At 37.2% G+C, this 15373-nt stretch overlaps 1 protein-coding gene and 1 long non-coding RNA gene across 6 annotated transcripts; one reads left to right on the forward strand and one right to left on the reverse strand.

Moving 5' to 3' along the window:
- Window positions 1–1674: 1674 nt before the first annotated feature.
- On the reverse strand, window positions 1675–5090 carry LOC138348396 (uncharacterized). Of its 5 annotated transcripts, none has more exons than XR_011220999.1 (4): window positions 5009–5090; window positions 3636–4315; window positions 2684–2892; window positions 1675–1824 (listed from the first exon to the last, which is right to left on the reverse strand). It is a non-coding gene; the product is annotated as an uncharacterized lncRNA (long non-coding RNA). The 5 variants fall into 5 exon arrangements; XR_011220997.1 differs by having other exon boundaries at window positions 3636–4884; window positions 5009–5081; XR_011221000.1 differs by having other exon boundaries at window positions 3636–3873; window positions 4197–5073.
- A 4797-nt stretch (window positions 5091–9887) lies between these two features.
- On the forward strand, window positions 9888–10699 carry LOC138348677 (uncharacterized). The gene is made up of 2 exons (XM_069298247.1): window positions 9888–10297; window positions 10396–10699. Exons 1-2 carry the CDS (start codon window positions 9888–9890, stop codon window positions 10697–10699), a joined length of 714 nt encoding a protein of 237 aa, XP_069154348.1.
- Window positions 10700–15373: the final 4674 nt, after the last annotated feature.

A 15373-nucleotide genomic window follows, 5' to 3' on the forward strand; every position in this document is an offset into this window, starting at 1 on the left:
ACTATAGAGGGAGTTTATCCGCTATAGTGGAATTGATGCCACTGTGGCAGACAAGATGGGCTTAAAATCATAGATTTTTGAATCAGGGCTCATTGTTTCAAAATTGTCGTTGAAGTGTGATTTTGTGCCGCTGCAGCAACGCCGCTACAACGGGATGGGTGCCGCTGTAGAGGGATGAGCGCGATATATAGTCGTTAATAAAAATATAAGCTTATGTTGACAGATAAGAAGATTGTGTTAGACGATTAAATTACCATTCAAAATTTTCATTGAAAGTCTGTATTGAAGTGATGTATTTTATCAATGTATGACTTTGCAAGGTGTAAAATGGTCAAATGTATCAGGTATTGAGCGTTCAAAAGGACTTACACCTAGGCCGAGTTGTAAAGTGTATTACTCTTAAATTATTAAAGTACCTAAGAAAGGTTTTCACTTTAATAATATCGATTTCGAGTAACGTAAATAGTCAAAGTATCCATGTTGGTGGTTAGTATTGAGAGTGTGACCTCAAATGAAATGATTGGAAGATTATGTAGAGTCAAGTGAATGAAATGGTTGATATCAACTCTTTAAAGAAAAACCCTTCGAGGTAGTCGATAAATTCTTATGTGACCATCTCTTTTGATTTGTGCATGGTTGTGAGTGTGATGACCTAACTATTGTCACACGTGCTTTTATTTTGAGAAATGATCCCTAGTGGTGGATAAATGTATCGATACTGCGATGTTCTCTTTGATGAGTGGGATGATTGGGAAGAATTGGTTATTTAGACGACTTATGTGGTATGGACTTGTAGTTGTTAAATTTTTTTAATGGTTTTACTTGTACCACCTTGCTTATGAGAGTTTATAGAAGATATATCATGTGTAATTATCGTTGGTTGACAATCTTCATATTCATCTAATCGTTGAGGTCATGTATTGATTGTGTGTGATTCAATGTGAGATCATTGTATCTAATTCTATTGTTTTTAAGAGGTTATTTATAATTATTAAATCTAGAATATCGATAGTGTTGTTGGATGGGTTGTAGTGTTGGACATATCTCTCAAGGAGTATTTTATGTCTAAAGATTAAAATTTCTATAATTTAAGCTTATGAAAATATATGTTGTGAGATGGAGATCCACCACCATTTTAGGCCTACGACCACACCACTAAAGTGTAGCCCAAACTAGCTAAAACAGTGGCCGTTGATAAAAGGCTACAATTTTGGACTTTAGGCAACACTTTTTAAGTGGTGACCTAAAGAAGCGTGACCTTTAACATTACGCAATATTTTTTAAATGTAGCCATCACAACTACACTTCTAAAGCGTTGCCAAAGAGGTATAAGGACACCGTTTGTAGTGATTCATTAACAACACCTTTTTTTTATTCTACTACACTTAAAAGCGTTATCTTTGCCTTTTTATTGGTCACATTTAAAAAGTGTTGCCTTTTATATCTCATCAATAACAACACTTATAAAGTATAACTTTTCTTGGACATCCTACAACAACACTTTTGAAGTGTTGTAACGAATGGTAGAATTTTGTAGCCATAATTTTTTATTTTTAATAATAATAATTTTTATTTGCATATATTCAATAATCCCAAAATTAAATATACAAGTGCTATAAAGCATAAAATTAAATAATAATCAAATCGAAGCGATATATTTCAGATAAACTTCGAGAAACATGTCTTGTACAACTAGTATCAATAAATCAACAAAATCAAATGCATTCAAACATATATGACAATAGTACAAAAACACTTCATCATTCACTGCAATAGATTGAGTTTACTCTTGGCCACAATTCAAATTAGATTATTGGCATTTTTCTGCAAATTCAAAATAAAATATAAGTTAGTGACATAAATCATGCATTTAATATGCTTAAATTCACAGTAAGCCAAGTCAATTCATAACAATAAAGCCGTGAAAGTACATAATTGGAGAGTATTCACCGTAAAAATGGCAACATTTAGCGTTCTATGTCCCTTATACTCATCAGAAGACTATTCTGGTATTTATATTTTGTATGACTAAAAAGAAATCGACTAAATAGCTAGAGACTTAAAGACAACCTTCACAATTATTTTCATTCCCGTTAGTAATACTTTAAGGCTCCTATCTCGTTTAATACTATAATACGAAAAAAATAAAAAAATAAAAAACAATGGGTAAGCTATTACAGAGGAGTGTGCAATAGGGATTATTATCAACTTATTTATCACTAATTCATAAACATGCAGTAGTTAGTTTGTCTGGCAGATACTCTTTTTGAAGGAGTCTGAAGAGACTGAACATATACATAAAGAGATAGATCATATTAAATACTAGGGAAAACCATCTTCACCACTTGATACATTGAAAAAAAAAAACAGGGGATGAGTTGAATGAAGAACAACTAGACAAAGTGGAGTTAAACGCCTCTTCTGTCAAGAATCTTAAGGGACCAACAATATTTCAGAATTGTGATGCTAATGTAGCCTAGAATAATGATGGCACAACAATAAAGAAATATTTCTAACAATGAGAGTATATACAATACATCAAGAACTCTATATTATTCAGCAGAAGTAGCACGTCTCCGAAAATTGGGCACAATGGAACGCCAAAATAGTGTAAGTCATTGCGACTTTATCATGATAAGAGAAATATTTATATATAGTTTTAACTCATGCTAGAATTTGATACCTTTTTCTTCTCCTCATCAAGCTTTTTCTCTTCTCGCTCAGTGAAGGCTTCACGTTTATTCAGTTCTCTGCCCCAAGATCAAGCTTGTTCTTCTTGTTCTCCTGCTCTAAGCTTAACATTTCTTGCTCCATTAGGACCTTCTGTACATGCTCACGTGCAAGCCGTTTCATCTCTGTCTTATTACTGCACCATGAATGGCTACCAACGACCTACAAGTCAATTGAGAAACTAACATACAAACTAACAAACATGAAAAGGCAGAAAGCCGACATACAAACTAACAAACATGAAAAGCTCAGATAATATTATTAATTGGTGAAGAAATTAAACATCAACTAAACTTTGGAAAAAATAGCCTATGCAATCTGTCAACATGTGAACACCAAGCTCACCAGCAAATAAGTGTTAGTGAGTGAAGTTGTTCAGAACTCAACTATTTTGTATTACTAATACAATAGAATAATTGACAATCTTATATATATATGCATAAGAGATTGACAGGAATACCAAGTTTTTGTAGATACACCCTCCAATAACAAAAAAAACAATAAAGCTCAGTGAAACAAATTTAGCCTATCAAGAGAGGGTTCTAAGATCTTTTACCCCTCGGCAGCATAACAGATACCAAGAACAAATAAAAGACATAATACTCTAAAGATGCTTTATCACAATAAACTTGGTATTAACAACAACATATAACAAAAGAAGGGTCACAATATATGAAGGACACTGAATCACAAGATAGGAAGAAATTGTACACCCAGAGTTTTTGTGCAGTAATTCAAATGATTGGTAAAGAAGACATTGTTATAACTTTCAAGTCTTGAGGTAACACTAGCAGGATAATGGTAACAATAGAAGCTGGCATTTCCTTACAAAGATATAAACTAGATAGATTTTCATTGCTATTGGATGAGTTATGAAAATGAACTTATACATAGAAATAACAGACCTCTTCCGGAAGAAGCAGTTTCCTAGGATTGTTGTTTATGTTGGAGGATGTGAATACTCTGCATAAATGATAAGAGAGGCTGCTTCAGTAGAAAGAGAAGTCCATTTGCAATCAAATGATTGAGAGTTTTAATCACCAAAGAAGAGAAACGGGAAACATACTTTTGATCCCCAGGGAATGGGAGTTATGGGGTGGGATCTTCTAGGTCCAAATTAACACACACATACACTCAGAATATCTGCAGAGGTTTGTGACATAAAAAAAATCACAGCCACAGCATCTGCATAAGTGTGACTGATAGGAAGACTTGAACAGGCTGCATAAGTGCTACTTACTTTTCCTATTAAATTTTTTGATATTGGTGATAAGAAACAAGCTAAAAATCTTTTTCAGTAATTTGTCAATTCAAGATGGACATGGTAAAAATAAGTATTACAATCTTTTGATAAGTTTAGCTGAAGTAGAAAACTTGCCAATAAATGTGTGAAGTACAACTCCAGGGAACTCCAGATGATCGTACTAGCATTGTAAATAAAGAACAAAAAAACTCAAAGAAGGTACCTAGTTATTGTCATATAAATGCAAGTGTCTGTAGCAATAAGATTAATGCCAAGGCCACCAGCCCGGGTGCTTAGCAAAAATATCCTGAGCTCACTGTTAACATCATTGAACTCCTTGATCTATTCAAAGAAACAAGTACGGTCAGATCTTTTACTTCATTACAAAAGGAGTATAATTAGATCAACTTAATCAAAAACTTTCAGATAACCCAATTATTTCATATTCCCGCTAGACAATTTATTCAATCTGTTTAGATATTATTATTTATTATCAAGGTTATAATTAACAAGATCCATTTGTCTTCTCCTGATTTGATTGTTGATGTGTTTGCGTAGTTGAGGCTCCAGGTTCCCTGCTAGGATTGTATGTCTGCAGGTTCTAAAATCAGTGTACAAGATATAGGATTAGTTTATATAGCTGCTGCAATATGCTAAAATATAGTGCTGGAAATGCTTGCAAGAGTAAAGACAACTTTGTCGGTCTCTGTCCCATCATGTACTTCTGTAGGAAATAATGTGTCACATTCATTTTTTTTGCTAGTGATCCTTGTTCTCGTTCATATTATTATACTCGGTGTAATTTGAGCTAAAGAAACTAACAGACAACTTACACATCAAATCTCCTTGATTTAATTACAAGTTGCGTACATTCGATGAGATAACAACGGAAGTGATTGAAAAACTCAAATCTGCACCAGGGCATACATACACAATAGCAGAAGTCATGTAAACTGGACATCTTATTGCTATAACGGATCGTTGTTTCACATGTTAATAGTGGTGGCATAAGATTGCAACAAGGTTAGTGCTTACTCAGTTATAACTCTGTTCCTAGCACGTTGAACCCAATCATCAACGACTGCTGCTGCGTGAGTATCTGTTAAACCATCCTCAAGGGGTTAATTGAGTCACCAGTTTTTAAAATTCCAAACAAGTTGAAATAGTTGACTTTATAAAATTAAATGAATAAATAAATAAGTGGTTTTCAAATCAGTTTGGTTGATTCCTTTAGTATTTTTCTTAGTACTATAATTTTATTTATTAGTCTTATATATAGTTAGTTCATTTTGTAAAGTACACGAAAATCGCCTCAAAAGGTTCCTGTTTTAGTTGAAGTTTTTTTTTTTGAATCTTTTTTTGTCAAAATTAGTATTCATATTTCGAGTACTTAGTTCATAATTGAGTTAGTTGCTTTGTCTTCTAAAATTTAGAAACTCGTAGGTTAATTACATATCAAATTCGTCTATGTAGAAATTCTAACCAAGTTTGTCATCTTTTCCTAAATGTCATTTAATCTCAACTCCAATAAGCCTTAATGGATTTTTCTGTTGACCATTTTTGGGTTCGAACCATGTTGGGTTTCTTTAACCTATCTGTGCAGCCCGTTCCAACACCAATCATTAAAAACGCTCAAGCCCATCCCAGTAGCATTTAACCTGCCCAATACTCATCAAACAACCCTACCCAATCCCATAATCATCAGAACCCGATTCTCTGTTTTTCCTCTTTTATCTTTTCCCCTGTTCCGCCCCATACGAAATGGCAAGTTAATGCAGCCGCGCCTGCCATTTTCGTCCTTGCGACCTTAGGATGAAGACGCGTCATATTAAAGGACGAAAGAATCAATCCCAGTCGTCCATCCCAATTTCTATCCGTTCAATGGGAGAATCATTCGAGAATATTCGGGATATTAGGGGCAGATTTGAGGTTGAAATTCAAACCTAGGGTTAAAAACACTATTTTGCCCTTGTCCTTTCCCCCAAAATTTGAAACCCTAATCTTTCTCTATATATATGCTTTTCTAATCATTGGGGGCATGAGGATTTTTTTTTTTCAAAAAAAAAAAGGGGGATCTTAGTGAGAAAGAAATGGTGTGAAGTTAGAAATTTGAGTCTAAATATCCTTTATCACTTAGGATAATCTAAGAAAAAGTAGACAGAATAGCTATACGTAGAGACACATTCCGATTTGGTTCGAAAGTCGGAGTTCGCCTTGGGATTCTCATTCGCTATTCGTATCTCGAATCTCATGTTAGAGGATAACCTTCCTGCTCCTTTCGCCTCAGTCGATGATGCTCAAGAGGAGGTAAATCCTTTCTTAACCCTTGTTTTCATTTAGTTCTCCAGTATTCTGAGTCCTCCATTTCGAGTGTTCTTGACCGTAATTAGTTTCTTTCGGATAATGGCTGATCGTTAGTTTGCATTGCTTTCCTTTTAGATGTCTCAAGTTTTTTTTTTTGCAAAATGTTTGGTTGTAGCTATTCCTTCATTTTGAGACTGTTTCTTGTAAATAGAGGGATTAGTATGATTTAGCTTAGGTCGGGGTGTCGTTAGCTGAGCTCTATGCTTTGTTGGGAATTTCCTTCCAAGCTTGTTTCAGGCTTGCATTCGGTTTGTTTTAGTTCGTAGTTGCTGCTCATCCATTGCTTAGTGTTGATTTGATTTCATCATTATCTTTAAGAATGGCCTGATTGTTCTCTCTAGCTCCATTCTTATGTGAGCTCGACTTTATCTTAGATTCCTCCTCGTTTTAAATTCAAAATCTTGTTCGGTTCGTTTGCTAAGTTCAAATTTGGAATCGTAAGTTTACTGTGAGATTCTTGTTTATCTAAACTTCTGCTTTCATATGCACTCTTTTATGGGTGAAATTTCTGCATAAGTTCGAAAGTATGAAATTATAGCCGGAGTCCTCTTTGGTCATTGATGATATACAAATTTTGTATCTTTCTAGTTTTGAGCCTTTCCTGAAAAAGCAAATAGAGTTTGTTTGTGCTACTAGCGTTGAATTTACAGTGTTATTGTTTGGGAATTTTTAATCCATGTTAATTTCTTTCCATTTTGTTTCGATCAGCCTTAGGTAGTTTCTCTGTAATGTAATGTTTAGATCTTTCAAAATATTGATTCTTTTCACATGTGTTTGATTCTTAAATTTGTGACAATTTGTTTATTAATATAATTATGTAAATTAATTAGTAGTCATATAACCTATTGTTGTTTATTGTGGGTGTGAGAACTCATGTATGTATGTCCCATTTCCCTTTTGAATGTGTTGAAAATTGCTTTGGTCATGTTTTAATGCATTTTAATAAAGATGTTATTTGGTGAATTAGCACGAACTGAGAATGCTAATCTTTTCTCTTTATTTGCATGTGGAATCTCATCCGAGTCTCCTTGGATTCCACCCTTGCCTCTCTCTATGGTTCATGGAGGCCCAAATCTATTTTGCTCAGGTCAGTCGGTCTCAAATCCGACGGACAGGTCCAAAAGTTTAAAGGATTGAAGAAAGCCGAAGAAGTTGAAGTAGAAGCTTTTTATTTTAGTTTTTCATATCTTGTATTTTGTTATCTTTGGGCCTAAGCCCTTGTCGTCCTTTTGTATTTATTATTATTTATTAATTGTTTAGATTAGGGCAGGTACAAGACAAATGTGCCAAAAACCCAAAACAGGTGGGTCCAAAACTCCGGTCAAGGCGGACAGAGTCCCTGATTTTGACCCAGATCTCTTCCCCTCTCTCCCTTTACTTGGTTTTTATTACCTATCATTTTACTTTTCGTTGGTTCTAAAGGTTATGAAAATTCGATTCCCCGCAAAACATCACTTTTGTTTTAATGACTCGACCAAATCAAGTAAATATCTTTAAAGGAATTGAGTAATGAAAATTCACTTAGATAAATAAAATTTCACTTTCAAAGCAATCTTTAATGATTTTTCGGCTTTCATTTTTCAAACAACTCCAGAGAGTACTTTTATCGCAATTGTAACCCTTAAACAAATAGTTAGTTGTTAGATAACCACAAGGTAGCGGAACGTCTTAGGTTCTTTCAAAACCTTCCTAAGACATTAATATGAATCCCCGAAGACCCTTAAATGTATTCAAATGATTTGACCTATTTAAGTCTTTTGAAAAAGTTAGTTTTCTTTATTTTCCTCAAAAATCAGGTGGCGACTCTAAAAAAGTCTTAAACTCTTACAACAAAATATTTCTCCTTTTTTCATGATAAAATAGAACTAGAGACTCCGCTGGGAAATTAGGAGGATTCTAACCAAAAAAGTAATTTTATTTAGCTATTTGTAATAATTGCTTACTTGTTTTCTTTACCATGGTTGTGGATTTGTTGCATTTCGTGGCATCTTTCCGCCAATTGGCAAGAAGTATGTATTAGGAAAATTAAACTTACGTGGCTTTCCACTACTTTTTAAAGAAATACACAAAAATTCATTTGGAAGTATCAAACAAATAGTTGGAATTCAATAATCCGACGTTGTTTGGTAGCTTCACCTAGGTGTTTGTCCGACTCGGGTAACCGTCAACTTGAAACCTATTCTAGTAAGCCAAGGCTAGAAAAAAACCAAAACAAAAAATAAGAATTATCCTATGACGGCTTAATACCCAAGGTGTATTAAGTCCATTTAGTACAAAATTGCCAAAACTGTGTCTAAGGTCTTCGGCATCACGACACATCATTTTATGTGACATTTGAGTGATGTACATGTGAAAACCAATTTAGGGGTAGGTAAAACTAACTAGCTTCTGTTTTTTAGATATGGACCATTTTCCAAAGTTTTACATGGTTGTATCAGTGCCACCGCAACTCACGATGTGGTATAATAATCTGGACGGAGATCATAGAAGAACCCTCAACAAATACGTGTGTGCATTGACAAAATTGATCAACATGAACGGTTGGCAAGAACTAGTTGAGGTCCTTACAGGGTATTGGGATAGCCAAAGAATGGTGTTTCTATTCGGAATCTCCAAAAATAACTCAACTTTAGAGGAGATCAGAGACTGTATAGACACAGTAGGTACTGGTATAGAAAGAAAAGCAAGAAAACAAGAAGACATCTTCATCCCTAATAAGCCTTTTGTAGAAAATATTACATACTTGTTCGAGTTTGGAAAAGACTTTGCCTACTCGTGCCAATAATCCCACGTAGAATTCTGAGATTTTTATATCCAATTTATACATGAAAGCTTCTACGCCAGTTAAAACTAAGAGTTCAAGATCTCCTATAGAGAATGGAATGAAATTCGTCCATTAGCTTTTGCTGTAGCGTTATTAGGAACAGTGGTCTTTCCGCATGGTCCAAGTCTGAGTATCAATACCCGAGTTATAACACTCGTGTTACTTTGTTCAAAGGGTATGAGAACCAAGGGACAACAATGTAATACCCAATTGCTCCAGTCATCTTGTCCGATATGTATCGAGCCCTGGGAAAATGCATAGAGGGACATTGATACTTCCAAAGATGCAACTTACTCCTTCAGTGGTGGATGCTCAGCGATTTATCAAAGGGTGCTGGGATTCGGGAGCAGCATACTGTTGACAACAAAAACACCCTTAAATATTTGAATGACATGTTGTAGTGGGCAAATATGGACAATGGGTAAGAAGGGGGAGATGGGCTAAAATTTACTCCAAATTGAGAGAAGAGCCGCAGAAAGGTTGTGCTTCCTCTACCGGTTATTCGGGGAATTCTCCCTTGTGCACCCTTTCGTGTCTTTTGAAAGTTAGGGAGGAAACAAAATGTACCCAAAGAAGTGTAATATGGTGCTTATGTATAAGATATTAGAGATGATAGAGTGCATGACACGTATGAAAGGTTTAGAGAATGGAAAACTGCCAAGCGTATGGATAAAGACACCATCGCCTCTAACCGATTCAATGCTCGATATGACAAGGTTACAAAGAATGGCTGAAGAAGACATACAAAACTTCTCCTCCCAAACCCCGCGCATCTTTCGCAACATAATGGACAAAAAAGCCAAAGCAGTGGCTGAGCTACAAGTGGTAAAGAAAGAGGCCCAAGAGGTGTATGCTAAGTTTGTGAAGAATCAAGATACTCTTGAGAAGACAACTCAAGAGGTGGAAAGACTAAGGCGTGGTTATGAAGATTTTGATACCTTGGTCAAGGAAAAAATCGAGAGGATGCGATATGAAAGCTTGGAAGAAAAAGGACGCTTGGGTGAAGGATTCTTGCTGATGTTAAGATATATGTTTCAGCAATACAAGACTCAGGGGGACGGCGATGGAGCAAGACCATCTGGGGAGGCAATGTCCGACCAAAACTTTTTGAGTCTTAAGTTTGACCATCTGGGGAGGCAATGTCCGACCAAAACTTTTTGAGTCTTAAGTTTATCATTAAAAACACAAATCCCATCTCCAAATCCTAAAACACTATTCTACTCTCTTATGAAAGGCAAAGAATTACTGCTATAAAAAGGGATAAGAACATACATATGGAACTCACTGAAGAAGAACTACAAAGAAAGATCAAACATATCAATCGAGAAATTCAAGAGGCCAAAGAGGAAGGGCTTAGAGTCGACATGGACAACACAATCTACAAAGTTGTGACCGCGTCTCTGGATGAGGATCTGGCATCACAGATGAAGAGAAAGAAAAATTTTGATGCGGAGATAGAGGACTTGCGAGAAAAGTTGGACATGGTTCAGTTGAAAGTGCAAGAAAGAGAAGCGAGAGAGTTGAGGATAGAATCGTAGACCGCCGCTCTGTTAGCTAAAAACATGTCACTTGATGAAGAGCTGACAGTGGAAATGAAAGAATTCACCTCCATGAGAAAAGGATGGCCGCACTGAGGAAGAAGAACAAAGCTTTCCATAGCAACATAATTCATAAACTTCATAAAATGCGCAAAAAATACCCCGTCTACGAGTAAAGAGCTAATAGTGGTCTCGATAATGCTCACCCTTAAGCAACTGGGGAAGACGACGAGAAGGAAATCATCTACAAACCTCCATTCCTAGGTCGTCTGAAAGGAGGAGACTAATGCTGCAAAAAGAACGGAAATGACACGTATCGTCATCATTTTATATTTAAAAAACTCTATTGTTGCCTTTCAATTTTTTTCTGTAATAGTAATGAACAAATGAATGAAAATGTTTTATCTTCTACCCGAACAATGTTGGGCCTGAATTCTCCTACTGAGATACATAGGCAGCCTTTTCAAGACCGGCCCCTATCTTTATAAATTTTCATTCTCCCCCTCTATGCTATGAGAAGATACGAAGGCCAGATCAACGAACGTCAAAGAGTAGCAGAAAGAAGACCGTAGATCAACGTGGTTTAGCCTTTCTAAGACAATGTCAAAGCGAAACAAAGCAAGCTCCTTCTTGTTAAAAAATGTGTTTCCGACCTCACTCGTGGGTTGAAGATATTCTCAAACAACAAAACTTGTGTGTTTATCTGCTCTCTGTGTGATATTATGCATTGTACTCTGAATTTGCACTGACAAATCTGCCTTTGAGTTGTTTTCCTTCCCAGCTACTTTGAAACTGATCTCTATCGAATCAAAAGCTGGCATATCATCCCTATTTCACCAGATCAAAAGGTCCCACATATTCCTTTCCTAGACAAATCTCAGACAAAAAAAAGATTATTATGGGGGATAATAACGAAGAAGTATGTCTTACTGATGTTGTGGTGGCTCAATCCACCATAGCGGACCAAAATGAGTTGATTTTGCAGCTCATGCAACAAATTGCAGAAATAAGGGTAAAAATGCAAAGGAGACAGGATCTTCCTCCGCCAGGTTTTGTCACTAACGTTGCTGATAGGAGACCTTTAATCTATTTACTTTCCTCAAATATGGATCAAACTCAGAACCATCCATCTACACCTGCTCAGAATCCATTGGTTATAGATCAGACTACCCAAAATCCCCATATTCTTCCGTGTCCTACAAACTCAATCTCCTCCTCAAAACAAGAATCCTGAAATGCCACCCCATCCTCAAAATACCCATCATCAAACCGCTCCACCACTGAAAAATCAAAGCCAAAATCAAAACCAAAATACTTTCAATCCCCCAACACCCCACCATAATTAAATAAGAATACAAACCCTCAAACGTACCAAAAAAATTATCAAACCGCTCATAATGCTCAGAGTCCCTCTGTAGATCCACCCTTACCAAAAAGAGCCACCTTCCAAATTCCCGTCCCTGCCGAGCACAATGTGCACGGTTCTGAGCTGGACCATTATGAGGAACACGAAAAAGAGTGGAGGGAAGAGGAAAAAGCAAAGGTCGACATAAAAGAAGAGATCAAGAAAGCCATGAAGGAGCTCCAATACATCCCTGACATCTTCGGCCTTAATTATGAAGACTTCTGTATTCATCCAAATTTTAACCTTCCAAAAGGGTTCAAAATCCCAAAATTTGATACTTTCAGAGGAGTGGGGAACCCTATATCTCATCTGAGAGCCTACTGTAACAAGATCGTGGGATTTGAAAGGGATGAAGCTTTATTGATGAGACTCTTCAGCCGAATCCTGAGTGGAGAAGATCTTGAATGGTTCACCTCGCATGAAACCAGGAAATGGGACAGCTGGAATGCAGTGGCCAAATATTTTATCGATCTATTTTCTTACAACGTAGAAATTGTTAAAGACTAATACTCTTTGGAGAAGATCAAGCAAATATCAACCGAGATCTATAGGGAGTTTGCCTATAGGTGGATAAAAGAAGCGGCAAGGGTGAGACCACCCATGTATGAGAAAGAAATTGTTGAAGTATTCGTGCGCGTGCAAGAGCCTGAATATTATGATAGAATTATGTTGCTCGTTGGAGCAAAGTTTGCCGAGATTGTCAAGATTGGTGAGACTATCGAGGACGGTTTAAAATCAAGAAAGTTAGACCGTGTAGCCGCATCGCCTAGATCTTCAGGGTTGTTGAAAAAGAAAATAGAAGAAATCGCTGCTATTTCATATGGGGGGAAAGACAATTCCCAGAAGATCGTCATATTCCCAAGGTCGTTCTCGGCCTTCCCCAAAGTCCTACCAGGCTTGCTACGCGCAAGCTAGTCATCCTAAAAATCCTCCAATTTATAAGAATGCTATCGCCACTTATCAAAATGTCCAAGCTCCACAATACCAAAGTCTACCCCCGAATTACCAAACTCCTTCTCCCATTTACCCAAATCATCCTCCACCCTACCAAACTCCATCTCCCTACCGGGGTATTGCTCCCAACTGTGCTAATGTGCAGTCAAGCTACCGAGCACCCCCTCCTGCGTATCAAGTCCAAGACTCACCATATCAATTTTCCCTTCCGAATTACCAAGCTCCATCACAAAACTACCAAACAAATCCATATCCTAGAAGCCAAGCTCCCCGTCCAAGTACCAGAAGTTATGAACAGTTGCCTCCTCCCACAACAATGAAGTTATGACCCTTCCCGACCCTGATTTGAGAAGAAGACTTCAACGAACTTCACTGTGCTCGCTGAAAGCCGAACAAAGCGGTACGAGCGACTGGATGCGTCCGGATACATGCATCCTGTGGGGCCCAAACCCGTGTATGTCAATTTAAAATTCTACAAACCCGATCAGAGATGTGCTTATCATTCCAATAGTGTTGGGGATGATACTGAGGATTGTATCAACCTCAAGCACAAAATTTAGGATTTTATTGACTAAGAGGTAGTCTCTCTCCAACCAGCGACACCAAATGTCAACACAAACCCATTGCCGAATCATGGGAGAGGCAATGTCATTATGATCAAGACAGACGATAATTGGTATAGAAGAAAATGAGTACTCTAATCGTTCTTGATGATTTTGAAAAGGTTGTAGCTTCTTTGAGCATCAAAGAGAAAAAAGAGTTCGTTATTTTGACACCCGCAAAGGTTGTTGTTTTTGTTCCATCAAAATCTCATCAAGACTATGTTCGTTATTGAAACTGTTGCTGATCAAGGCATGACCAAATCCGTAATATGTAACACTCCTAAAGAGCTTGCTCTTGGAGGTCAAAGGAAGGATTAGGATAAAAATCCAATAAGCAAAGGAGAAGAGGAGGAATTCTGGAGAATAATGCAGCTGGAAGATTATTCTATCGTCAAGCACTTGGAGAAGGATGCAACTCAGATCTCCGTATTGGCCCTGTTGATGAGTTCACAATCGCACAGGCAGGCTTTGATGAAGGATCTTGATGATACATATGTACCCGCGACAACAAGCAGTGATAATGTGGCCGCTCTGATTCACCAAGTTACTCGAGGGCACCAAATCAGCTTTTGTGATGATGATCTACCTTTTTAAGGGAGATCACACAAAAAGGCGTTGCTCATCACTGTGGTATGCCGCGAAAAGGTTGTCAACTTCATCTTAGTAGATGATGGATCTTCTATGAATATCTACCCGTTGTCGACATTAAGGCAATTTAGGTTTGACTTGGAAAAACTTGAGCAAAATCAAGTCAACGTGAGAGCCTTGGATAGAGTACAAAGAGATACGTTGGGAACGGTGAATCTTATCATCCCAATGGGTCCATAAGAACTCAGTGTACAGTTTCAAGTATTGGATATCGATACCAGCTATAACCTACTTCTGCTAGAGCCTTTCATTCATATGGCTGGAGCTAACCATTATACTATACAATAGATGATGAAGCTCGATTGGAAGAACGAAGAGCTAGTTACTCATGGTGAAGGGAGTCACTCTAGAAGACAGGCCCTAATCATTGATGAGATATTATGAGGTACAAATTTCTACATGGTGGAGCATGTAAATGCAACCGTTGAAGAGTTGTTCTCACAGACTGCAATGCCTCCCGTGTACAAAATGATAGCCACTGTGATGTTGCAGAATGGTTTTGAACTAGGTTTCGGATTGGGAAGAAGTTCCCAAGGAATTATTGATCCTATTCCATTACTCATCAAAGGAGCCAGATATGGTTTGGGGTACATCCCTAAAGATGATGACATAAAGAGGAAGAAGAATAATGATCAAGCATTGTCTAAGACGATCCCACATTTGCATCAATCTTTCCCATTCTGGGAGTATGCCGAGCATGAAGACCTTCGGGAAGGAATCTGTGACCTTTTCGAGAAGATTGATGTTGTTATTGAGGAAGAGGTCGAGCTAGCTGGTATACGCGATGCTGAGCCAGAAAAGATGCTGCAGAATTGGACCTCTACGCCCATCCTGATCCCCCAAACTCCTCGGTATAAGGAGATCATTTGATGTATATCAAAATCGGTTGTAGTCGAGAAGAGGACCAAGACCCACCATTTTGCATTTTCTTAACTGTTTGAATTTTCAAATTTCCATCGTGATGTTAAAAGAAGGCAACATGGCCCTATGCAGTGGCCAAAGTTTGCATTGTTTTAAAATTTGAATGAAAGCCTCTTTCTATTTAAATTTATTTATTTTTTTAGT

This window comes from Solanum lycopersicum, chromosome 5 (genome assembly GCF_036512215.1).
Source record: "Solanum lycopersicum chromosome 5, SLM_r2.1".
NCBI lineage: Eukaryota > Viridiplantae > Streptophyta > Magnoliopsida > Solanales > Solanaceae > Solanum > Solanum lycopersicum.